At 53.5% G+C, this 24,783-nt stretch overlaps 9 protein-coding genes across 9 annotated transcripts in view; 7 read left to right on the forward strand and 2 right to left on the reverse strand.

The window, feature by feature from the left end:
* A1O3_02434 (uncharacterized protein) overlaps nucleotides 1-320 on the forward strand; it is a gene marked incomplete at both ends in the record, with an annotated part of 2,041 nt that extends 1,721 nt beyond the window's left edge. The window contains one exon of the mRNA XM_007732574.1: nucleotides 144-320. Coding sequence (XP_007730764.1) covers nucleotides 144-320 — 177 coding nt within the window. The remainder of the gene's footprint in view (nucleotides 1-143) is intronic.
* A 503-nt stretch (nucleotides 321-823) lies between these two features.
* Nucleotides 824-2,638, reverse strand: A1O3_02435 (uncharacterized protein; the record flags this gene model as incomplete). Its single annotated transcript, XM_007732575.1, has 1 exon — nucleotides 824-2,638. The coding sequence occupies one exon, from the start codon at nucleotides 2,636-2,638 to the stop codon at nucleotides 824-826; it is 1,815 nt and encodes a 604-aa protein (XP_007730765.1).
* A 707-nt stretch (nucleotides 2,639-3,345) lies between these two features.
* Nucleotides 3,346-8,343, forward strand: A1O3_02436 (uncharacterized protein; the record flags this gene model as incomplete). The annotated part of the gene is made up of 1 exon (XM_007732576.1): nucleotides 3,346-8,343. The coding sequence occupies one exon, from the start codon at nucleotides 3,346-3,348 to the stop codon at nucleotides 8,341-8,343; it is 4,998 nt and encodes a 1,665-aa protein (XP_007730766.1).
* Nucleotides 8,344-9,105: 762 nt separating this feature from the next.
* A1O3_02437 (uncharacterized protein) lies at nucleotides 9,106-9,502 on the forward strand (the record flags this gene model as incomplete). Its single annotated transcript, XM_007732577.1, has 2 exons — nucleotides 9,106-9,263; nucleotides 9,397-9,502. Coding segments are annotated over 2 exons (264 nt in total), but the record flags the coding sequence as incomplete, so codon positions are not given.
* A 1,305-nt stretch (nucleotides 9,503-10,807) lies between these two features.
* On the forward strand, nucleotides 10,808-12,085 carry A1O3_02438 (uncharacterized protein; the record flags this gene model as incomplete). The annotated part of the gene is made up of 1 exon (XM_007732578.1): nucleotides 10,808-12,085. One exon carries the CDS (start codon nucleotides 10,808-10,810, stop codon nucleotides 12,083-12,085), a length of 1,278 nt encoding a protein of 425 aa, XP_007730768.1.
* Nucleotides 12,086-13,057: 972 nt separating this feature from the next.
* A1O3_02439 (uncharacterized protein) lies at nucleotides 13,058-14,745 on the reverse strand (the record flags this gene model as incomplete). Its single annotated transcript, XM_007732579.1, has 2 exons — nucleotides 13,058-14,282; nucleotides 14,336-14,745. 2 exons carry the CDS (start codon nucleotides 14,743-14,745, stop codon nucleotides 13,058-13,060), a joined length of 1,635 nt encoding a protein of 544 aa, XP_007730769.1.
* Nucleotides 14,746-15,558: 813 nt separating this feature from the next.
* Nucleotides 15,559-17,501, forward strand: A1O3_02440 (uncharacterized protein; the record flags this gene model as incomplete). The annotated part of the gene is made up of 2 exons (XM_007732580.1): nucleotides 15,559-17,017; nucleotides 17,065-17,501. The coding sequence occupies 2 exons, from the start codon at nucleotides 15,559-15,561 to the stop codon at nucleotides 17,499-17,501; spliced, it is 1,896 nt and encodes a 631-aa protein (XP_007730770.1).
* Nucleotides 17,502-18,031: 530 nt separating this feature from the next.
* On the forward strand, nucleotides 18,032-19,775 carry A1O3_02441 (uncharacterized protein; the record flags this gene model as incomplete). Its single annotated transcript, XM_007732581.1, has 4 exons — nucleotides 18,032-18,182; nucleotides 18,247-18,462; nucleotides 18,542-18,887; nucleotides 18,935-19,775. The coding sequence occupies 4 exons, from the start codon at nucleotides 18,032-18,034 to the stop codon at nucleotides 19,773-19,775; spliced, it is 1,554 nt and encodes a 517-aa protein (XP_007730771.1).
* Nucleotides 19,776-20,297: 522 nt separating this feature from the next.
* A1O3_02442 (uncharacterized protein) lies at nucleotides 20,298-24,358 on the forward strand (the record flags this gene model as incomplete). The annotated part of the gene is made up of 2 exons (XM_007732582.1): nucleotides 20,298-23,304; nucleotides 23,358-24,358. 2 exons carry the CDS (start codon nucleotides 20,298-20,300, stop codon nucleotides 24,356-24,358), a joined length of 4,008 nt encoding a protein of 1,335 aa, XP_007730772.1.
* Between the last annotated feature and the right edge of the window lie 425 nt (nucleotides 24,359-24,783).

Consider the following 24,783-nt stretch of genomic DNA (forward strand, 5'->3'; position numbering starts at 1 on the left):
ACAACCACGACCACAACAACCACGACCACAACAACCACGACCACAACAACCACGACCACAACAACCACGACCACAACAACCACGGCCACAACGAAATCCTTGCCAAAACCTTCATCGTCGTCTTATTTCGAGTCCGAGACGAGGCCAAGAATGCCGACTTCGTCACCAACGTCAATGCCACGCGCCACATCTATCTCACCGGCACGGTCTGGCGCGGCAAGCCGGCTGCACGCATCGCCGTCAGTAATTGGCAGGTGGATGTGGAACGGGACGCAAATATCATACAGGACGTGCTGCACCGGGCGGTGGGAGAATCGTGAATGTGACTACGTACGTACGTACGTGACATGTCAGTGTGGAATCGAACATGCCAATGTCAAGAAGTGAACATATCAAGAATCAAACATATCAAGAATCAAACATATCAAGAATCAAACATATCAAGAATCAAACATGCCAATCAATATCAAAAACAAATTGATTGTAGCATGAATTGATTGTCTATTCTATTCCTTCAAAACCTGCCTCGAGTCAAGACATCAGGTCGCTTCAAGTACAGTATTGTAAAGTCAAGACATCAGGTCGCTTCAAGTACAGTATTGTAAAGTCAAGACATCAGGTCGCTTCAAGTACAGTATTGTAAAGTCAAGACATCAACGTCGCTTCAAGTATCCGTACAGTCATGTAAAGTAACTCTACCCTGAATTGAAGCCTCTGCACTACTATCTAGTGTCCACACCGACCATGTGAAACAAGAATTAGAAATTGAATTGGATTCGGATTCAACAAACGGTTCAGAAGCCGTATATATGTACTCCGCAAGTCAGAATACCGCTCCTCCGATGATAAAGATTCGCTCCTCTTCTCTCTGCACCCACTGCAACACCTTGTTGACGCTCTGGGCCAGAGCATTCCTCGACGTCGAAGGACTGGCGACGCAGTAGAGTTCAAACATGGGAGTGACCCAGGCCAGGGCAGTCGCCGACGTGCCGACGCTATGATGCACCTTGACGGCAGCATGTTTGGCGTGCACGCTGGCATGCAGATGGTGATACAGCGACATCAGACGTCTGCGTTGCTTCAACGTCTCGAAATTCGGCGAGTACGAGGGCATGAAGAACTGCACATTGCCCTTGGATTTGTAGAGGAAATGTCGCAGAACAGTGCCGGCAATAATGTCGGTGGGCGCAGGCCGACCGGCTTGAACCGCCGCGTGGATGATGCGCAAGCTTTGATTGCGTCGAAACTCATGCACGAGATAGTTCTTCATGCTGTGGAGGTCCTCGAAGCCCTCCTTGTTGGCACTCAGGAGAATGATGGCGACCGAATCTTCCTTGGCGATGCGCTCGTTTTCCGCCATTTCGCGCGCTTGATCGCCGCGCATGTCGAGAAAGCTGACGTACATGTAGAGGTAGCCAGTGTTGTTAAAGCCTGGTAGGCAGATCGGGACCCAAGAGTCTCCGCCACCGGCTTTTATACCTTCGGCTTCGAATATCATATTGAAGATCAACTGGAGGTCGCCGGGGTGGAGAGAGTGCTTCTTGGGTCGAATGACACTGACCAGTCTTCCTCCTGCCACAATAAGACCATAGAGTAGGTCATCCACTCGAGCTCTGATCATCGTGGTGTTGATCACGTTCCGATGCGACTTTCGAATCTTCAAGCACTCGAGGGCAGACAGCAACGTCGAAGGAGAACCCCTCGTGAATGTATCTGCAAGCGACGATAACAAAACTTCTGTCCCCTCCAGTGGACGTCTGAGGTCTGTTGAAGGTCGCACGGAGAACAGATGCGTCAAAGTCGGTAAGGTCAGAGTCGACAAAATCTGCATGTACAAAGCTTCCAATTGAACACGGAGCTGAGCTTCACTTTCTGGAAGGCTCGTGATTCCGACCAGGAATAAATTGGACTGAGAAAGAACGGCGAACAAGACTCCCCCGGCTCGGAAGCTCCTTAATTGATCGTCCCAGTCCAAGTATGACGAGATAATGGTCTGAATGATGCCGACATAAGCAGAGATCACGGCATCCGAGCCGTGTCTGGTGTAGATGGGTTTGCCCGCCGCAGACAGAATGATGAAGTGCTTCCGCTTGGATTTCCAGACGTTATGAGCCATCTCTTCACCAACAATCTTGTCATCCGGATCGTCAAACTCCTTGTCAAAGTCGACATCTTCTTCATCATCAAAGCTGTCAGGGCCATCTTCAAACATCCCATCGCTGAACGACGAAGAAAGCCCCTGGTCTTCTTGTACCTCGCCGTCAAAAATGCTCTCCGTATCCTGTATGTAGCGGCCGAACGGCGCGTAGCTCCTGATGCTGGAGTTGTCTTCCCCAATTTCACTGGTCTTGTTACTCGTGGCTGCTCGAATCGAGGGGCTCGAAGAGACGCGAGACGGCGTTACACGTAACTCTTTGGATCCGTCAGGCCTGTTGTAGCTATTGACGTCAGCCATGGATACTGCGGTCGTGGCCCCTGACACAAGACCTGCCCGTGTGGGAGGACGGGAAGCATTGCTCGTGGATGTTGTCAATTGCATCAAATTCAGCTCGCTTGGCCTGGGTGGGAGTGGCGGCCGTTCCGCCTCTTCGCTCCATGGCGGAGTACTTGGACTCGCTTTGGCATTGTTACCGTCCATCTTCTTGACTCGGAAAACAGAGCGGACGGGTGCTGGGTCACTGGGTCACTGAAGCTCTGGACAAATGCGATGCGGTCCAGCGTTCCGTGGGGGATTACCCTCCATCATAGGCACTGTTCTGGGTACACGTCTCATCGCTCATGCCATGCATAATGGCAGACGATCAGATATGGCATGCCCTGGAAGATGATGGCAATACTTCCAACACATATTCCGTACTCCGTAGTGGAAAGCAGTTCGATGCCGGATTGGCGCTGGGAGCAGCACAGATCTGGCCGCTTTATGCTTATCGTGGGGGTTTGGGGGTTAATGGGTCGGTGGCTAAGGGCGGCATGGATCTGACTCTAGACGGGTTATTTTCCCTTGGCAGGCGTCGCGCTGTTGATTTGTTCATTTGAGCCTCGCGGCAAACCACCGTGTCTTCAATGTCATCCCTGATTTAGCAGACACGAAGACACGCAGACACGAAGAACCCCTGATGAAGAGGCAAGGCCCTTACAGACTCTGCCACTACAAGGACATGGCATATTCCCGGCTGCTCGGTATGCAAGCTCATAACCTGATTCGGTAGCCACCAGCCACCTCTTCGTCACTTACTAGTATCGACCCTCGGATCTTACACCCCAGATAGAGTACGGAGTATGGAGCCTTGATTCTCGACAACTCTGCCGTCTCGCTTCCCCAGCCGGCCATGCGATTCAGTGATCATGGCGGCTGATCCTAAGGCAATTCGCCGCTATCATGCGGGCGTCGAGAGGGCCCTTGGTCTATTTGATGCCACCAACGAATGGGCAGATTACATCGCCTTCCTCAGCCGCCTTGCAAAGGCGTTGCAGGCGTCTCCTCCCAATGCCGACGTGCCTTTGAAGTCTACTTTGGCCAAGTACCTTGCCTTATGCTTAAAGCCATCCCTACCTTCAGGGGTGCATCAGAAAGCTTTGGAAGTCTACAACCTAGTCTTCACTCTACTTGGTAAAGACGGCTTGTCCCGCGACTTGCCTATCTGGCTCCCTGGCGTCTCTCACACTCTCACTTTTGCCTCGCTGAGCACGAGGCCCTTGTTCCTCTCTCTCTACGACGAACACATTTTGATGCTGCCAAGCCATATCTTGAGACCCGCATTGAGGGCCATCGTCCTGTCTCTGCTTCCAGGTATAGAGGAGGAAAACAGTGAGGATTTTGACCGCACACTGGGGACCTTCAATCATCTCAGAGAGATTTTTGCGGAGGACGATTCCGAGGAACTATTTTGGCAAAGTCTGTTCCTCGCCTCAATCACGAGCAAGAGTAGACGGCCGGGCGCCCTTGTTTACTTGACGCGACAGCTTCCAAAATTGGGGCCAAGCATCAATCAGAGCCATGCTCAAAATGGGGAAGACACAAATGCTTCGGATACCCTGGAGCACGCCACCAAAGCAGTGACGACTCCCGAACCGGGTCTCCTTGTACGGTGTTTCGCGACTGGGCTTCAAGATGAACAGGCATTGGTCCAGCGCGGATTTCTTGATCTTTTGGTTTCTCACCTCCCGCTCAGCGCTCCCATTCTCCAGACCCATATTCCCAAGAATGATTTAGATGTCCTGGTCACTTCTGCAATGTTTGTCGTCTTAAGAAGGGACATGAGCTTGAACCGGCGCCTGTGGACATGGTTCATTGGCAAGGAAGATAAACGAGAGGGCTCGACTGACATGTTACCGGGATCAGCTGTTGAGCCTACGTCCCCATCAGGCCAAGGCAAAGTGGCCCCGGCATCTAGCAGACGCAACTATTTCGAGAATTATGGGCTACAGTCCGTGATACGCAGCGTCGAAAAGATGTTGCAAAAGGAGTTTGTATCACCTGTGGACAGAGCCCGTCCTTTCCGTATAATGCTTTCACTGATGGATCGTTGGATCATCGGAAAGCTACCTGTCGAAGCCTTGTTCATTCCGGCGATGCAAGATTTACAGCGATACCAGACAACAGCACCGTCGCAAGCCTCGTTCGACGAGGTTTTCCGAAGCGCTAATGTATTCTTCGATGCCATCGAGCCTCAGTTGCTAACTAGTCAACTATTTCAACTTCTTGATCAGAGAGAGTTGGGCCTGGTCGAATTTATCATGTCAAACTTCAATCTACAGGAAGATGAAATGACAGCGATACATCTGCCACTGGTGTGCCTAGCGGTCTCTGAAATGATCCTGGGGCACAAAAGTTCAAGTTCGACTGAGGCTAACCCAGAAGCAGAACAATTGACAAAGCTGCTGGAAAGCCTGTTCGCCCTGCTCCCACCGCAACCTGTGGGGGCGTCTAGCGAGACAATAGATGACATCCCCAAGGACGGCTGGATGACGAGGATCAAGGCCCTATATGAAAACTCTTCCTACGTCAAGAAGGCTCTGATCGATATCATTTCTCCTGCAGGGGCAGCTCAACTGTTGCTCCGAAACGTTGCGCTCATCGTTCTCGACTGCTTAAACAAGCCAAGTCATCAGAAGTTACTCGGACCCTCTGCAAAAGCTCTCGCCAGAGCTATATCCAGGAGCAGCACGTTGCAGACATTGCGTCAGCTTGACTTTGGCAGCCAGCTTTATCCGATACTGCGTAACTTGCCTTCACAGACGAGCTTGAGGTACGAGATGGTGAGGACGGTTGCAGTCATAGTCGACACCCTTCACGCTTTTGACCCTGGCAGCGAGACGCTCACAGAACGCCATTTGCTCAATCTCGTACCAGAGCTTGTCTCCCAATTCTGGGCTGTTCTTCCTCCTCGGACGCCACAATACCACGTCGAGGCCGTCGAACAGATATGGAAACATCGCCTTATCTCGCAACACTTACTTCTGGTGGACAGCAAGATCATGGAACTCATGTGTGGAGAGCCTTCAACACGAGCAGTTCTGGCAGAACAGATGGCACGCTTTTCGACGCTGTGGCAACACACTCGGTTTCCAGAGATCAATGTGGAGATGTTCTCAACGACTGTCCGTTTCGAGGATGATGAAGTGCCGTGGGCTCTGCTACGGCAGCCTGTCCTGAGCGTGATCGATGGCCTGGATCTTTCTCAGTCGGATGATCCGCGTCGAGTGTGGCTGAATAATCTGCCATCGATCATTCCAGTATTCAGGATCGCTTACGTTGAATCTGTCGGTGCCTCGACTCCTCAGCTCTCTATTTTGGGTCTCCACCGGCTACAAAAAGTCTTGACCATTGTCCGACAATCCAATGTGCAGCGTCACGAAATATTTGCGCCGGACGGATTTTCCGAGATGATACTTGACCTGTGTGTGGAGAAGGTCTCCTCTGAGCAAGACGAGGCATCGATCAAGATGGTCCTTTCAATGCTGCGCATGGTCATAGAGGAAACCGATGTTCGGAGTCTCCATACGTTGGTATCTCTGCTGATGCAACGGTTAACCAGCGTGGCTGATGATAGCTCGCTTCAGGAGGACATCCTCGACACTTTGCGGACGACTTTCACAAAGCCCAATGCTGGGCCTCCCCCAAATGATCTCTTGACGACGCTGATGACAGGCATATCATCAAAGCCGATCGACTCAACCATTGACAAGTGGATCACAGTGCTTTGCAACACCATCCCCTTATACACTACACAGACACTTTTTGCAAACATGCTGAAACTAACAGCCTGCCTTTGCCAACGAATCAGGGCGTACTTTGAGCAGATGCAGCTTTTGTTTGAGAAGCCATTGCCCACAGTCCAGATCAATGGTGAAGATGCCTCGCCGAGTGCGCAGAATCCAGAGCGGTCCCTCGGGAATCTTCTTGCAGGCCTCGAATACATTCTGGCCAGGGCGCACACACATCTGCTAGACCAGGCAGCTGGGCCCGAGTCCGCGAGCTCCAATGCCACAGACATGTCCCAGGTGCGATCGATCGCCAACAGCCGGCTCACGGTTATCCTTTGCATGCAGGACACTATCAAACTCTGTGGCGAGATCTGGGCTTGGAGATTGTTGAAAAGATCATCTGACGCGATGCCCGACACCAAGTCTTTCGCCTATATATCCGCTCGACTCCGCACCAGGACGCGAAGGATTCTGGAGCACCTTACCGACGCCGAGCCGCAGGAATGCCTCGAAACGTTGATGGGCATGTGGGTTGATGCCGCCCGACGAGGTACTGAGCTCGATGTCACCCTGAATCTGATGCAGAGCCTTGACGGAGCGCGGCCCAAGTTCATGATGCCAGCCACCTTCAATGCTATCTACAACCGAACCAATCCAGCCGCGCTTGACCAGGCTCAAAAATCAAGTTTGTCGGTTGATGTAAGTGCACCTGAGCTCATGGCATTCCTGATAGCCTACACAAAGGCTCTGGAGGACGACCTGCTGGAAGAAATTTGGACCGATTGTACGGCCTTCTTGCGGGAAGTCCTCGCCAACCCGATGCCCCATCGTCAAATTCTGCTCCGGCTTCTGGAATTCGTCGCAGTCATCTGTCAGAAGATGGAGAACACAAATTTTGGGGAGGTTTTGAGGATGCGGCGAGACTTGAGCGACCTCTGTGCCCGGCTTTTCACTGCCATCTTCACCATTCGACCGGCTGGCCTTGACACGACGTCGCAACGCCCATCCGAGACGACCACAGGCCATCGGAACAGCCCGTTGCAGGCTGGAAATGCCATTCACATCATCTGCGAGGCGTTACCGATCATCGGAAATGCCCTTGGAGAGCTCGACAGGCTCAACACCACCATGTCTGGGATCGCCTTACATATTACGGGACCGGCGCTGCGATCGCGACAGTTCCCACAGTCTGTCAGCATTGACATCCTGCAGCTGGTCCACCTCATGGCCAAATCGCAGCCGAGCAACAAAACATGGAAGAAGGACGTGCTGGACGCCTACAACGACGCCAAATTCTTCCAGTCGCCTGCTCCGCTGGCTGAGATGGGCTGGATGCCACTGTTGAAACAAGTCTGGCTGTCCGATAAGGGTCTGCTGATCGAGCTTCTTTCCAGGTTGACGCCACCCACTACCGCGGGCTTGATGTTTGGCGTTGGAGCCACAGCAGCGCGCACAGAGGCGGACAGACGCACACAACTCACCCTGAGGAGGGTGGCACTGCTCCTGCTTGCCGCTGATGTGGACGCATTCGTGTCGGACTTCGGCCAGGTAATGCTCAGAATGGAAGAACTCTTGACTGCTACGGTGTCGTCCTCGCCCTCGTCAGGTACCCGCGGAGACATTTACCTGGTGCTTCGGGCGATAATTCTGGCCTACTCTCACGTCCACTTGGTCTCGATCTGGCCGATTGTGGATGCGGAGCTTCGTGAGCTCTTTACAAGCCTACAACAGGGCGAGGGGTCTCGTTTTACCAGCTACTCGCAGTTGCAGGGCGCCAAGCTGTTAGATCTCCTTTTGCTCCTGAAGCCGGAGGAGTTTCAGTTGCACGAATGGCTGTTTATCACCGACACCGTCGACGCTGTGTACCCTCCTCATGACATTGAGTCGGTGGCAATGGCTGATCAGATAGTGGGCAAGGGAACGAGGGAAATTGAGATGCCCACGGTCTCAGAGGACGAGGCGAGGAAGCCATGGCTGTGTACAGAATTGACCCGGACCACTGAAGACCCTCAGGCGCTTCTGATGCCCTTCTTCAGACAGTTGAGCATCCACGCCTTTGAAGACACATACAGCCTTCAACCTGTGGACATTGAAGCCTGCCGAAAGGATCTTGTGGCGGATTTATTCGTGGATTGAAAGGATAGGCTGTGGTGTGCTGTCTGTCTGACTGAAGGCTGTGGCTTAGATAGTTATCAGACCTCATGAATGAGCCATTGATTACAGAGCAAAGGGTACCTAGGTACACACTCTCGATGACGGCACTCTGTAGGTACTGTAATCATGTAGGAGGAGTAGCAGTCCCTCGTACAAATGCAACTACAACTGCAACTGCAACTGCAACTGCGCATGACCACGGGAAGCTCAGCCACAGGAGGCCAAGCCATGTCTGGATTCAAGAAGTCCAGCTCTGGCTGGAAGTGCGGCTTAATAAGGTAATGACGGCATAGGCACTGTGACTGCCCCTAAGCATTTTAGGTCCTTCCGTACTAGCTAGCTGGGAGGGGGAGGTGGTTAGGTGCCTAGGTGCCTATACTCTACAAGCCTCGAGGAGCTAGCCGCTTATAAAGAGCCCGCGGATCCCCCGGTCCTGCCACTGCCACTCAGCTGCCACTTACCACTTGCACATACCATAATTGCCCCGAGGCACGGAGTGGAGAAGCGATTCCTATTGCTGCCGACCATCTCACGAGTCCAATCTCCCTCCTAGGAATATTGTGCGCGTTGAATACGAATTTGCCCGACTGCTCGCGACCTGCAGTGCATTCCAGTGTCTCCGTCGACTGTCGACTGTCCAGTTTGGTCTGCAAACCGTCGCCGAACCCTCAGGCTCTCATAGAGCTCAACTACTGCCACTGCCACTGCCACGCAACATCGATCGATCGATCCATCACCAAAGCAATGGCTTCACGCCTCCTCGTCCCACGCATCTCCTCCGCGGCCAGAACACTCCGATCCTCCCCTCCCTTGGTTTCGAGATCGTTCCAGACGACAAGCAGACGCTTCCAAGAGGCTGCAGCGGCGCCTGTGAAGAAGCCGATTGGAGCTTTCAGAGGAGGGTGAGCTATCTCCCTCATGTACACAATGCCGACCGGACTTGCAGAGGCGGTTGGCTCTCGACAGGAGCTGATGCGCATGACATGGGACGAGCTCCTTTGGGTTGGAACGTGGGCTAATACGTGCTTGAACCAGACTGTTCGGCTTCCTTCTCGGCTCGACTCTAGCAGGAGCATCAGTTTACTACTACATCCTCGAAGAATACAAGGTCTCCAATGAGCTCTTGACCGAAGATATCTACGTATGTCACCCACGCGCCCTCTCTTGCCCAGTCTCACGGCGAGTCGCATCTGGGCATGGACCAGGTCGAGATTGTCTCGCCTCTCTCCTTGCTTGCCCATGGGGTTCCGAGGAGAATCCATTGCTGACCGCAGGTGCAGGCCCTCCAAGCAGCAGTGCAACGAATCCATTCCTACGTAACAGAGCTTGAAAACAAAGTGTCTCAAATCAAAAAATAAGCTTACATGGACTGAAGGGTTTGTTTCGGGAATAGCTTGGGCATGCATGAGATGGGATGGGGTTTCCCTCCTCTCTAGGTCGGATGCACGGTCAGGCCCTGCACGCACATACTCGGGTGTCCCTTTTCCAGGTTGGAGCGTTATGTAAAAGTAAAGAAACTTCCTGTGTCTTCCCTGTCACTCAAGCCCCTCTCTCCCTCTCTTTTCGAGGCGAGTGTGCTGGTGTTGTCCCTCTTGCCGTCATCTCACTATGCCTATGGAGCAGTACGTCCTGGTATCAACGCGAAGGTACGACGCTCTACTTGGGAGAGGATATTCAAAGAGAGGGGATTCAAAGCACTCTTCTCTAAGTTCATGGGCCCCATGAGTCTCTCGAGCTTCATCGGATGCGTGTGAGGAGCAGCTGTGAGTCGCGTATTTGTGACGTAGACAGCTACTTTACTAGTGGCCGAGGCGAGCCGTTTCAACGGCGGATAGTATATACTGTACCTACTGAGTATCCGTACATGTAAGGGTAGGTAGTTAGTTCTGAGTAGTACTGCAGGTCCTAGGACGAGGTTGATACTACCTAGTACCCATTACACGTTCTTCCGCTTCAAGGGTTTCTCCTTATTCAGAAAAATCATTCGACGGGCGCGTTACTGTTGATAGGGTGGAGCACCCGTAACATGATACGTACTATTCCTGGAGACGGAGATCGCAGCCTTAGCCACCACCTGGGATAAGCACATAGTGATTGTTTCATTTAGCGTTCGTCTTCTTTAGAATGGATGCATGATGGGACTTTCCATAGAGCGGACCAGTTCGACAAGAATTCTTCTTTCGGCGTAACAATAAGAAGAAGGTCAGCATAAAGCGAGGACACCAGAGTCACGGTGGTCACGGCGGTCAAGTGGACTTAAAAGCGGCGAGCAGACGGCAAACACTAAACACTGACTAGGTGCCTACTAGGTGCCCCTTAGCCTACCATGTGAGTATATCCCGTATCCGTACAAGTTACAACGCCTCAACTTTCCCCAGATTCCTTTGACCGTGACCACGTAGTACGTCGTACTCGGAACGAATCCCTCCCCTATCCCGCCGGCAAAATGCCTCTGATCGAAGAGCTCCCGATCACATCAGGAGCGGCGCGGCCATCTCATGGCTGGCTATACGTGCCCGACACGGCGGCGCCGGCGCCCATACCTGCGGTGGCACTGGGCTCACGCAAACGAGGCCGAGACGGGATGGCGAGCGCGCAAGCACAAGCGCAAGCGGCGCACAAGTTGTCGGCGAAGCAAGAGAAGGCCATACAGCAGCGGCTGAACGATCTGGCCAAAGAGAACCATCGCGAAGCCAACATTCCCGTGCCCAAGAGAGATTCTGGCTCTGGCGGGCGAGTAGGAGGGGGAGGGGGAGTAGGGAAAGATCGAAAAGGAAAAGCAACGCCGAATGTCCGCCGCATCCTGGCCTACAGCCGGACATTCCAGCACTATCTTGCCGACGAGGAGGCTGGAGTCAATGTCTACGGGAGTGCTGGCATCGTGGCGCCCGTCATGGGCCCTCCACCACACTGGGCGCATGGACATGTGCAAAAGACGGCGGACTCGAGACGATTAGGGACGGGGACAGCGACTGGGAAGGAAAAGAACAAGCAAACGCAAAAGGAAACGCAAAGACAAACGCATACACAAAAGGAAAGGGAAAGGGAAAGGGAAAAGCAAACGCAAACGCAAACGCAAACGCAAAAGGAAAAGGAAAACCCGACACCGCGTCGCACAGGACCGCTGAAACAAACGGGCTCGACGATGACGAAAGGCGTCAAGAGTGAGAATGAGAATGAGAATGAGAATGAGAATGAGAATGAGAATGAGAATGAGAATGTCCGACCTAACGACGTGGACATGTCGGACGCTCCGGCATCAACACCAGCACCCTCATCTACACAACCACAATTGCAATTGCAACAACCAGAGTCGCAATCCACGACAGCAAACGATCAATCGTCCCAGCCACAGGAACAGGAACAGGGGTTGGAATCGACGCCGACGACGACGCCGACGCCCAGCTACGACCCAGCATTAGACCGCGACCCGCTCCTACGGACGCGCGACGTGCCCAAAATGCCCTCGGAGCGCGTCATGCTGGCTCTGCTGGCCGAGCCGCCGCTCAGCTACACGGCGGCGCGGGCGAAGCCGCTCGACGACCCGGACCGGTCGATGCGCCTAGGGAGCAATGCCGGCCTGGCGCGGCCTCCGCGCTGGTTCTGTACTGTCTGCGGATACTGGGGCAAAGTGCGCTGCAAGCATGGCTGTGGCGAGAGGGTGTGTGGCCTGCTCGAGTGCTGGAGGGCACATGAGGGTGTTTGTGCTCTAGGTGTCTATTGAGGGCGTTTGTGCTCTAGGTGCCTACTGAGCTGGGCTTGATACGCTCATATGGGCTGTCCTAGCTGTCTGAGTCTGGCCTGCCTGCTCATTTCTGTCCTTACTTCCTTTTCCTCTCCCGTCCCCTCGAGGCCCGGCGCTTCCAGTGCTTCGGTCTAGTGTACAGCGTTCAAGCGATGGCTACCGACCTAGATGGGTAGGTGGGTAGGTACGTAGGTACGTAGGGCAAGGTAGTGGGGAGTTGGGTAGGTAGGTACCTTGGGCAAGGTAGTTAGTTGGGAGTTCAACTGGGTTGGCTTTAAAACGGTCATGGAAATAGTTGAGGCGACGACAAGCTTGGGCTTATGTAGGACACACCAGACACACACAAGACACTCTGATGAAGTGTGACCATTCTGATGAAGTGTGGCCATTGAGATGAAGATGAACATGAAGATGAACATGAACATGAACATGAAAATGAAAATGAAAATGAAAATGATACCCCCGTCCCGTCCCTACTGCAGCACACATAGTACGGCATGCATAGACGAACAGTTAGTATCTGGTACGGATACATGGACCATGGGATACACTACTAAGTACCTGAGGTAGTACAGTACGAACGCATGCATCTTACATGGACCTCGACAGTCGAAAATGGGAATGGACATACACATACACACACACAACGCATCCAACCTATTTATTCATTATGGCCATTCGCTCCAAGAAAGACCCTTTGCTGATTCAATGCCCGTGGGACCTTCAGACAGCACGGCAGTCGCCGTCACATCAACGAGCCTCATGGCTATAGCTAGTCCATACTCACAGTCTGAAGTCTGAGCCAGCCTCAGATCCCCCTCAGAGCTCCCTTTGTCATTCCCACGTAATGTACAATTTCCTACGGTGGCCGTCCCATCATCTTGCACTCGGACGCGCACTTTCCGTGCCGCCAACCCTGAATTTCCTTTCCGCCTGTGGCCATGGTCCATATCAGGTAATCACCTCCTGTGTCATGTTCGTATTGCCAGTCGTGTCGACGTCGGCGCCGCCACCTTCCGGCTTAATCAGCTCCTCCTCCCCGGCCTGCTCGTCGACAAATCTGCGGTCACTAACATGCTCTTTGCCGGCATTTGGATCGGCTTGCTTATCAGGCGTCCACGAATAATCCGAAAAGTTGTTGACCTTCTGCTGGCCCGCCTCATGCTTGTAAGGACATCGTAGATTCGTGCACGGGTTGTAGCGGCACGGAGTCTGGAGATGGGTGAATTGACAGTTCGGCGTCTTGCAGTTGGCTCCAAACCGGCACACCGGCATGGTCGGGTGCTTGAACGGACAATTCGGTTTCGTGCAGTTGGGGAAGAATTTGCAGAGCTCTTGGGCCTGAAACGCCCTGACCTGGCCCGGTGATGGATGCTTCCCCACACACTTGACATTCTTGCACGCCGCCCCGAAGCTGCATGTATCGGCCATGTCGACCACTGTACCTTCGGGTGCTGCAGGCGATTGATGGACGTAGGGGCAGTCTTTGTTCGTGCACCGCAGGTTGAAGTGGCACATGGTGTTCGCCGGGTCTTGAGGCTTTCGTTCTCCAAGACCAGGCTGCTCGACCTCCATAGCGGACGCTCCGACTTCAGAGCTCTGTCCGTCGCCTTCCGTCGCAGCCTCTTGCTCGTTTGATTTGGCTGCACCCTTGATGTGCCCGTTTTGATGGCTGCCGCCACGTCCGCGCCCTCGAATGCCTCCACGACCGCGGCCTGGCTCCACCCTATCAAACAATGACCGACCTTGGCCGTTCTGTTGAATCCCGCCCGGTTGGAAGGAGTTGCCTGCACCGGGCATCATGCCCGTCATTTGCGCCAGCATTCGAGTCTGTTGTTCCATCATCGCCATAAACTCCAATTGTTGTTGTGGGCTCATCTGCATCATGGGTTGGCCCGGTTGCCCACCATTCATCATCATCGGATTCTGCATTCCTTGGTGAGGGCCCGACATGGGCATGTTGTTCAAGGCTTTCTGCATGCCAGGACGCAGATCACGGTTCTGCACGTTGCGGGGTCCTTTGGGTGTGCCGCGTGCGTGTGTATTTGAATGTGTGTTGATGCGGTCGTTGCCGCGGACTCGATGTAGCGCTGATTCGCCGGTCTTGTTGTTTCCGCCGCCTCGTCCGCCTCTGCCGGATGGCCTACCCCCGTGCAAACCTTTTGGTCCTCGAGGTCTATGGAATTGTCAGCAAGTTAGATCGGACATCGCTGGGGGCTATGGACATACGCATTTTCGGGGGCATTATCAGCCATATCCTGGTCGTAAGCCGCGGGGATGGCAGAGTTTCCGTTTTCGGTCGAGTTGCCAGACGCCGGTTCTGACGCCAGAGCCTGACCCGTTTGGCCCGACAACTGTGATGTTTCTGCAGGGACCGAGGATGTCGCACCAGTGGAAAGGATATTGACCTGGTCGAACAGCCACTGTGCAAACTCTGTCGTGCCCTTCGCATCTTGGAGTAACTCGCCCGCAAGCTCTGACGCGATCTGGTCTTGAGTCTTGCCATTTGCAAGCATGAGCACGATGTACTCGGCTAACGAGGTATCATCCTCTTGGGTCCAACCTTCTTCGACAATTTTCGAGTGCACTGCATTGCTGAGGGTCTCGGCCAGGGGCGTCTCGAGAGCGATGGTCGACATGATCGATACGACCGCTAAATGGGGGAACGAAGGAGGGCGGCGAGGCAGGATTCGCCTCGCAGACGGAGAAGAATCGACAGTCGCGCGTCGTGTTCGTTTGCGGACACAATGAGAGAGAACGGCTGATGGCCCTGCTCGAGTCTGAGGGTGTCGGACGGGGGGATTGAGATGTCCACGAGGGCCTTTCGGGGGGTGAATGAAGCGCGCTACTGAGTTGCGATGGATGTAGTAGGATAGAAGAAGCTGGCTGTCTGTACGGGAGTAGTAATGGAGCAAAATCGCTGGAGACTGGAGACTGCAGACTGCACCCGCCGGGCCAGATTATTTGCAGTGTAACTGGCATCACGCTGCAAAAGCGGCAGGTTGGGTGGCGGGATTCTGCCACATCGCCATTAGTCATGTAAGCACGTGACTTAAGGTGTCACGTGAAGCCAGTATTCCCACCATGCCTATTCGGGTCGTTCGTATATTAAGGTCGTTATCATCCACGCCGACCGAAAGACACGGCTACCTAAGGCATACTAGGTACCTATATCATCCCTCTTCTACAGAGTACACATAAACACCTCGGCCCACTTAGCAGCATAGCCGAAACGCCCTCTTCCACACCGGGCACTCTAAAGCCATTGCTGTGTCCAGGCATCTGGCCTCGACCGGCTTGCTTGCAAGTCGAAATGCTACTGCAACGCCCTTCAGCATACATGCTCGAGGTCACGCTCCTGGTCCAAACTGTTCGTTAAGTGTATAGCTTGATGAAGCTTCCGTCAGCTATTTAGTACCCGAGTCTGTCTCATGCTTGGCTTGTCATCGGCCATGCTTTCTCACACATACGTCGCACTCCTCACCTACATCACAAATGTGATGGCCCTATGGCCCCAGCCGGCCGAGGTTTCCACCGGCTCCGGCGTGTTGTGGCTAGATCCTGCACTCACGGCCACCTTCCGCTGCAATGGAGGAGATGTTGTCTTGTTTGACTATCCTCCTGATCTCGGAAAGTTGCCTGTCCTAGGTTTCGTCAACAGCGCCTACCAGTTCGCTCAAACCGTTTGGGACGAGTTTCAAGCCTTTGCTGGGAACCATGACTTCCACGGTAGCAAGAAGGCCATCACAGAAACTTCGATTGCGCAGGCGGCGGTCCATGAGACCATTAAATCGATGCATAATACCAACTTTGTCCCTTGGAAGCTCCATAAACGGCACTCACCTTTCGAACCCGATGTGATGGCTCAACGACATTACCTATCCAGTCTTCAGATACAGCAGAGTCATTGCCCAGATGTTGGAGCCTTTGATCCACTGGCTTTCTTTGCCGGCGACGAGTCCTATGAAATTATGATCGACAACGCAACAGCGACCATTCAGACTAATAGCACAATTGGCGCGCTGTGGGCGCTGCAGACCTTTCAGCAGTTCTTCTATGCACACTCGACCCATTCCGGATCGTACATGCTAGGAACGCCGGCAAGAATTGTTGATAGACCAAAGTGGCGTCACCGAGGCTTGAGTGTTGACATAGCTCGAAATCCGTTCCGTCCTTCAGACTTGACGCGCACGATCGATGCCATGGCAAGGACAAAGATGAACCGACTACATATCCACGCCACCGATTCACAAAGTTGGCCACTTGAAATCCCGTCGCTTCCGGACCTGGCGACAAAGGGCGCCTACCAGCCCCACCTGGTATGGAGTGCTGATAGTCTTGAGGCGATCCAGATTCATGGCGCCTCACGGGGAGTATCAGTGTTTGTTGAGATTGATATGCCAGGTCACACAGCTTCTGTCGCTAATGCATATCCCGACTTGATAGCCGCCTACAACAGATTAGACTGGTCAACGTTTGCTGCGGAGCCTTTAAGCGGACAACTGAAGCTCAATTCCACTGCCGTATTGACTTTTGTCACTACCCTCCTTGAAGACCTTTTGCCTCGAACACGTCCATACACTTCGTTATACCATATTGGTGGCGATGAGGTAAACCTTGCAGCCTACCTTCTAGACGAGACAGTGGCCAGCGACGAACCCCAAGTCCTGCGGCCTTTGCTGCAGAAATTCATCGATCATGTCATTGGCATTGCCCTCCAGCACGGCTTTCAGCCGGTCGTCTGGGAAGAAATGCTGTTGGACTGGAATCTGACTCTGCCTTCAGTCACAAATGATAACCGAAAGGTGAGCACTCTGGTCCAAGTCTGGCGCAACAGTGAACGAATCAAAGATGTACTGAAGAAGGGCCATCGAGTCATATTTGGAGACTACCATCATTGGTACCTTGATTGTGAGTATATCCCCATTGGGTCTGGAGTCCTTCTCAAGTGTTTTCAGGTGGCTTCGGTGTCTTCCTCGAGCCATATCCTTCCGGGAAGTCACCCGTTGGTGTACCATACAATACATCGGGAGGGTATCCGAGCAAATTAAAGAAGCCTTATCTTGATTATTGCAACCCTTTCCACAACTGGCGTCATATATATACCTATGATCCTTTGGCAAATATCAGCGCCGATCTGATTGATAACATCGAAGGCGGTGAAGTTTTGATGTGGAGTGAGCAGACTGATTCGATTGACCTTGACTTCAAGTTATGGCCTCGGGTGGCGGCGGCTGCCGAGGTGCTCTGGACAGGTGTCAGGCACGAAACGATGCTCGAGGACGCATCCCGGAGGCTAGGCGAATGGAGAGAGCGCGAGGTTACGGATCACCACACAGCCATGTCGCCGGTCCATATGACTTGGTGTCTCATGGAGGGTGGGTGCAATCTGTAACGGCAATTTGCAGTGACCAGCATGCATTGACCGAGACGCGTGATGGCCAAAAGCAATATACAGAGTAGATACGGGGGACTTGCATATTCAATGTCCAACCATTCTACTAAGTTTAAGTCAGCAAACTACCTAGAAGTTCTCAGGGGGCACGGATACCGGTGATTACATGCAGAGTACGGATACTCCGTATTCCGTAGATGACGGTCGAGACTCACCATGCTGCGGTAACCAGGAGCGGCCCTACCTTGCGAGATCTGTGGGACTAACTCCTACCACTCAGGTGATGCGGATACGTGCGATGGAGTGCCCGGTCTGCTTCGGTCGTATATCGTATTCGGCAAATACGAAGTACGAATGACGGTTCGCCCGGCCGTAGGCACCAGAGTTCCCTAATACTCCAGACTTCACACCATCCTTCCCAGATACTGATACAAGGATAACTGTTCTCTACGTCCTTGGATGAGGTTCTTTTGCTTCTTGGGCTGATCGCAACTGCACCTGATTTCGATGAGGTATTGCTCAAGATCAAGATGATCCAGCACTTTCTATCCTGGCAGTATCTGGTTGTATTCCTGTATCTGGCATATGTTGCCTCTGTGTATGTCAGGAGATACAGCAAGCGACAAGCCATCCTCCAACTTGGCGGCGAGAGTCCTAGGGTCACGACCAGTTTTATCTTTGGTTAGTTGGCTACTAGTTGCGGTCTGGCTCGTGGTCGGTACTGATATTGATTGCGGGTGGACAGGGCTTGACTTTCCAGTGCACTCGACACTCGCCATCTTGAGAAATCAGAGCCTGGAATTCTGGGAATGGATCTACGAACATACCGGAACCGCACACAATGGAACGGGCTCATATACTTCCGAGTTGCATATGTTGGCCAATTCTCGCGCCATCTTCACGGCGGATCCGGAGAACATCAAGGCGATCCTGACCACCCAATTCCAGGATTTTGGCAAAGGTCAGTTTCTCTGTGATCTTTCAAGTTGCTCTGTGGTCTCAATATCTGTATACGACTGATCTTGGCGAGCAATGGACAGGCGAAGAATTCCATGAGCAGTGGAAAGCTTTCCTTGGAGACAGCATCTTCACCACCGATGGGCCACTGTGGCACAATTCGCGTCAGCTCATCAGGCCTATGTTTGTCCGGGAACGGGTTTCCGATTTGCCTTTGATCGAAACACACGTCCGCAGGCTGATTTCTCTGATGGGCCCGGGCGATGGGCAGCCGGTCATGTTGAACAAGCTCCTCTTTCGTTTCAGCCTCGATGCATCGACTCATTTTCTGTTTGGACACAGTGTCGGCAGCTTGGACAAAGAGCAGTCGGAGTTTGCAACCGCCTTTGACGAGGTACAGAGGGTTCAGTCGTTAAGGGGCCGCTTGGGGTGGGTCCCTCCATTCAGCACGCAGATTATGGCTCACATCTCTTTAGACCATTCAGACACTTCCACTCCAACCGGTCCTTCGATGCAGGACTGAGAACCATGGAACAATTTATCGAGCCATACATCACCGAGGCCTTGTCAATGTCTCCTGAAGAGCTGGAATCTAGGCTGTCTCGGTCTGACACCTTTATTCACGCCCTCGCCCGCCACACCCGAGATCGCAAAGTCGTCCGGGATCAACTGGTGGCACTGCTTCTGGCTGGCAGAGATACGACCGCTGGGACGTTGTCCTGGCTCTTCCTCGAGCTGGCCAAAAACCCGCGAGTGGTCGAGAGGCTCCGTGCAGAGATATTCGAATTCTTAGGGCAGGATGACCGGCCACCAACCTACCAAGAGATCAAGGAGATGAAGTATCTGACTTACACCATCAACGAGACACTGCGGCTGTATCCTGTAGTGCCTTTCAACGTCCGGGCTGCACTGGTGGATACCACTCTCCCACACGGCGCAGGCCCAGATGGCATGAGTCCGGTGGGGTGCACCAAAGGCACAGGCATTGCATATAGCACACTCACAATGCAGCGTCGGAGGGATCTCTATCCGCCCATCTCCGAGTCCTTCCCGTACGACCCTCACGACTGGGTGCCAGATCGGTGGGCAACGTGGACACCCAAGGCCTGGAACTTCATCCCCTTCAATGGGGGTCCGAGAATTTGCATTGGACAGCAGTTCGCCATGGTGGAGATGGCATACACGGTGGTACGGATTCTGCAAGAGTTTGACCAGATCATCGACTATGGAAGCCGGCGCATTCTGCATGCGGACATCATTCTCACCCCTGCTGAAGGAGTCAAGGTTGGACTCGTCAAGCGCGATCACAAGGCTTAGGCCCCCCTGTAGGCTGTGGTTGACGCGAGAGGTGAATGGATATGTGTAGCAGGCACCAGGTAGGACAAAGACTCCTGAGGTATCACTCTTCCTGGGCGTACTCTTCCTGAGGTCCTCTGTGAGGTCCTCTGTACAGTGTACTCTGTATTGTGTCGGAGCTGAGGTTGGATCGGCCCGGCTTAATGATTTTCCGTTCCGAAGCACAACCTTCTAGTCGCCTCTACTCCGTACTAGCAACTGGCAACTAGTCCGGGAGTCTCTCCACAAAGAATCCCAAGCATGCACCTTCGCTTCTTCCCCCATAGCACCACCGTGTCACCCCGTCACTCTGTCACCCTGCCTTCAAAGCTCTGGCACTGCAAGCCGCAGCGACAGGTTTCGTGATTGCTCCATCTCCCTGACAGCCCTTCCCCAGGTTCATGATCCTCGCACCCTGACCTCTCTTCACCCCTCGGTCCTCGTCCCCTTCGCACGGTTTCACTCTACCGGTTTCCTCGAGGCTTCCTTGAAGCCACCACGATCATGGCCACCATCACAGCTACTCCTGCTGCGGATGGCAGCTCGAGCACAGCCAAGACTCCCGCTCAGTTGATGAAAGAACAGCATGAGGCTGCGGAGGTGCATCGGGTTACAGTTGAAGAAGTCCCGGACGAAGATGATATTGAGCATCCTCCTCCTCCGCATCAACATGTTGAAGAGACGAAAGATACCACAGTCACCTCGAACGGCACAACCGAGCCTCCCTTGTCGGAGAAGGCTGCAGGCAAGCAGAAAGCCTCTGACAAGCCCAGCGTTCTCGACACGCAGTCCGACGAGGCGTTCCCCGCCTTGGGAGCTGCATCCAAACCACCCGTCTTTTCCTCCGGCTGGGTTGCAAGTGCCTCTGCCAAAGCTCCTCCCACAAACGGCACACCAGCTGTTGGGCCCCGACCAACTTCGTCCGGCGCTGGCACCCCCACCTCGGCCCCAGGAGCCAGGACCCCGGTCACCACCGCTGCCGGCGCTCGTGGCAATGTGCTGCTACCCGGAAGATATCGCGACTCGTTCGAAATTGACAACGCCGACCTGGACAGGAACAAGCCTGTGAAGAGAATCCTGGACGATGTCAAGAAGAAGTTTAATGTCATTGTCACGCCCAAGCCGACCAACTTCGCAACCCGGACAGAATTCATTGCGGAAGGTCCCAAAGCCCGTGTCACCGAGGCGTTGATGTACGTGTCGAAAGAACTGACGCTGGAGAAACAAGTCAAACTCGAGATACCCTCCACCGTGTCGGCGCAGATCATCGGCAAGGGCGGCGCGAACATCAAGAAGCTCGAAACCCAGTTTAATGTGAGGATCCGGATCGACCGAGATACCAGACCAGCAACAAATGCCGAAGAAGTGAGAACCGATGTCGTTGAGATCCGCGGCAATGCAGCTCAAGTTCGACAAGTTTACGAGCAAATCTCCAACCAGGTTAAAGCGCTTCAGCCAAAGGTCGATCTTCCTGTCCGTGATATACCCCCAGAATTCTATCCGTTCATTGCTGGGCAATATGCGGACCGTCTCCGACAATTGGAACAGGATCGCGATCTCCGTATCAACGTGCCCCAGTACCACACGTGGCAACAACAACCACCACCCCGACCTGCCGAGGACGACCGACCTGCTTTGTTTGTGCCCCACGGGGACAGCCATATTGTGATTTCCGGTGAACAAGCCGCGGCGTTGGAAGCCCGTACTTTGCTCGAGCAGCTGGCTGGCGAGCTCCAGAAAAAGCTTTTGCTCGAAGAAGTGGCCGCCGAACAGATTCTCCATCCTTACATTGTAGGTGATCGTGGTATGGATCCTCTAAAGTTCTTGGAAGAGACCGGCTGTGTGGTCATTCTTCCTCCTGCCAACGAAGAAACCGAGGAGATACACATCATCGGGCCGAAGGACAAGCTCAGTGCTGGCCGAAACCTGGCTGAGGAGCTCATGTCTCGAAAGCACAACCGAGCGGTCGATATGCACAAGCACTTCCATGACGCTCCACAGGGCCCCGAGCGCCATTCCAGGGCACTCGCTCAATACTTGCAGCAGAAGGCTATCGAGCGGGACTTTATGAACTCGCACGGCGCCGAAGTCGTTTTTCCTCAGAGTTCGAATGCTTCCTCAAGCTGGAGTGTCATTAGCAGTGACCCTCAGAAGGCGCTTTCGGCGCGCAATGAGCTGTCCAAGATTGCCCAAGCGTACCCCACGCCCAGACTGCAACTTGTGGAGGTTGATCCCTTCTTCCATCCCCATCTCGAAAAGATGCACGGATCGCGGTTGAAGGAGAACCTGGGGGTTCACATGATCGTACCCAAAGACGGCTCTGATCCAGTTATCCTCGTTTATGAAGGTCCTTCGCAAAGCGGACCATTTTCGATCCCGCGAGCAAAACCCACCAAAGGCGACATTGCCAACTTCGAGAAAGCTTTACAGGAAGCTCAAGCGCAACTGCTAAGCAACATTCCACATCAAGGAATATCCGTCCAGGACATCCACGTGCCCAAAAAGTTCCAGGACAAGGTCCGGAAATTTGTGAAAAACGAACCCAGACCTTCTCCCCCCGAAGCTTTCCCTGTGCAAGTCGACTTTGGCGCCCCTAGAGGACAGCATCAAGCCAACGGCCTCTCCCGGGGCTCGCCGTCCGAGAGAGTTTACTTGAGAGGGCCCAGCGAGGCGGACATTGCAGAACTGCGTGGCAAGATTGAATCTTACCTGAAGGAAGTCGAGCAGGACGAGAAGGAACGCGGTTATACCACGACATTTGCATTCCCCGCTCAATTTAACAAGAACTTGATCGGAAAACAGGGCGCGAACATCATCGCTCTTCGTGAGAAGCACGATGTCGAGATCGACACTCGAGAGCCGGGCAAGGTCACCATCCAAGGGCCGCAGAAAAAGGCTGAAGCTTGCAAGGCCGAGATCCAGCGATTGGCCAAACAGTGGGAAGACGAGGTCAGTTTCGCCATCAAGATCGATCCCAAGTATCACGGCATGCTGGTGGGCCGCAGTGGAGAGAATCTCCAAAAGATCCAAAACAAGGTGGATAACGCAGTGCGAATCGACTTTCCCAAGACGTCTCGAGTCAGCGACGACGCTTCCGTTGCGGACAATGCCAGCGACGTTGGTGGTAGCAAAGGTCTCCCGCACGATGAAATCAGAATTCGAGGACCACGCGCGAAGGCCGAAAAGGTGCGGGACGAGCTGCTGAGTTTATACCAGTACCTGGTCGACAACTCGCATACGGCAACTGTGTCGGTTGCGCAGGAGCAAATTGCCTCACTCATCGGCAAACGTGGCCAGGAGATGGAAAAGTTGAGAGCCGAGACCGGCGCTCAGATTGACATTCCCAAACCTGATGGCTCCGATCGCGTCACCATCCTGGTCAAAGGCACCAAGCAGCAGGTTGAAAAGGCGAGACAGGAGCTGCAAAAGCGATCCAAGGCCTTTGACAACATTGTCACACGCAATCTGAACATCGACAGGAAACATCACCGCGCTCTGATCGGGACTGGTGGTAAGTATCGGTGTTGTCATATCATGGTATGACTCGAGGCTGACTCTCCGTAGGTGCGAACATCCAAAGTATCGTGGCCAAAGCAGGTGGCACTGGCACCAGCGCAGAACATGTCCGTTTCCCTCGTCATGGCGACGAGTCAGACACTCTGGTAGTCAAGGGCACTGCCGATGTTGTGGACAAGATCGTGGCCGCACTTGAAAACTTTGTGGAGGAAAGAGAAAACCAGATCACGGAGATAGTGGATGTCCCGGTCACCCAGCACCGAGAATTAGTCGGACCCAATGGAAGTACCCGGAAGAAGCTGGAAGGGGACTTTGGGGTGACCCTGAACGTGCCCCGTCAAGGAAGTGGTGAGACAGGGGTCAAGATTGCTGGCCGACCCGAGAACGTTCAAAAGGCCAAGGAACATATCCAAAAGATCACCATCCGACCCCAAGGCGAGACGATCAATGTGCCGCGGTCTTTGCACAATATTATTTCGAGAAATGGCGCTCTTTTCCGCGAACTTTCAAGAGACAATATTCGCATTGACCATAACGGACAGAAGCCGCCGCCAAAGTCCAAAGATGGCCATCGCGGGCCTCGGGCACCACCCGCCCATGGCGACTTGCCCTTGATCACTGACCAGCCTGGTGAGGAGAAGTATTCTTGGGATATTGTGTCCAACCAAGACGCTTCGGAGGAGGAGGGAGAGATTCCTTGGGTGATTTTGGCCGGCAAAGATGCTTCCGAGGAAACGGTGGCGAAAGCCAAGCAAAAAATTCAATCGTTGATTGAAAAAGCACGAGAGCCTCAACACACGGGATATCTGGTCCTGCCCGACCCTCGATTGCATCGCCACATTATCGGACAGGGCGGCCACACCATCAACGCCATTCGCAAAGCGTCGGGCTGTGAGATTCAGGTGCCGAACAAGAACTCCAGCAAAGGAGAAGGCGACGCCATTACCATTGTTGGCAAGAAGGAGGGTGTGGAGTCGGCTCGCGATCTGATTCTGGAGGAGATCAAGAGGGCCGAAGGTGGTCGAGGCACTCACCAGGGTCGTAACTAGAGGATGAAAGAAGGGGAGGGAGGTTGTCAGAAAGTCATTGGATCATGGACGCGGTGTAAAAGTTCAAAAGCAAGGCTTGGTTGGCATTGAGGCCGGGGCCTCTCAAAAGTGTCTGCACAATTCTGATGGAGACTTGAAGACTTTTGTGGCTGGAGACGAGATTGAAGATGAACTGAGATGAGAAGCTAATAGATTTGAGTGTCTCTGTCTCTCTGCCTACTGCACGATCAACTAAGGATAAACCGAATTGCAATCGTAGAGTGTGTGGTGGCGTGCCAGGGCTGCCAGAGTGTCGAGTGTCGAGTGTCGAGTTGTCGAGGTCGAGTTGTCGAGTGTCGAGTTGTCGAGTGTCGAGTTGTCGAGTGTCGAGTTGTCGAGTGTCGAGTTGTCGAGTGTCGAGTTGTCGAGTGTCGAGTTGTCGAGTG

Source organism: Capronia epimyces, assembly GCF_000585565.1.
Source record: "Capronia epimyces CBS 606.96 chromosome Unknown aczIQ-supercont1.2, whole genome shotgun sequence".
NCBI lineage: Eukaryota > Fungi > Ascomycota > Eurotiomycetes > Chaetothyriales > Herpotrichiellaceae > Capronia > Capronia epimyces.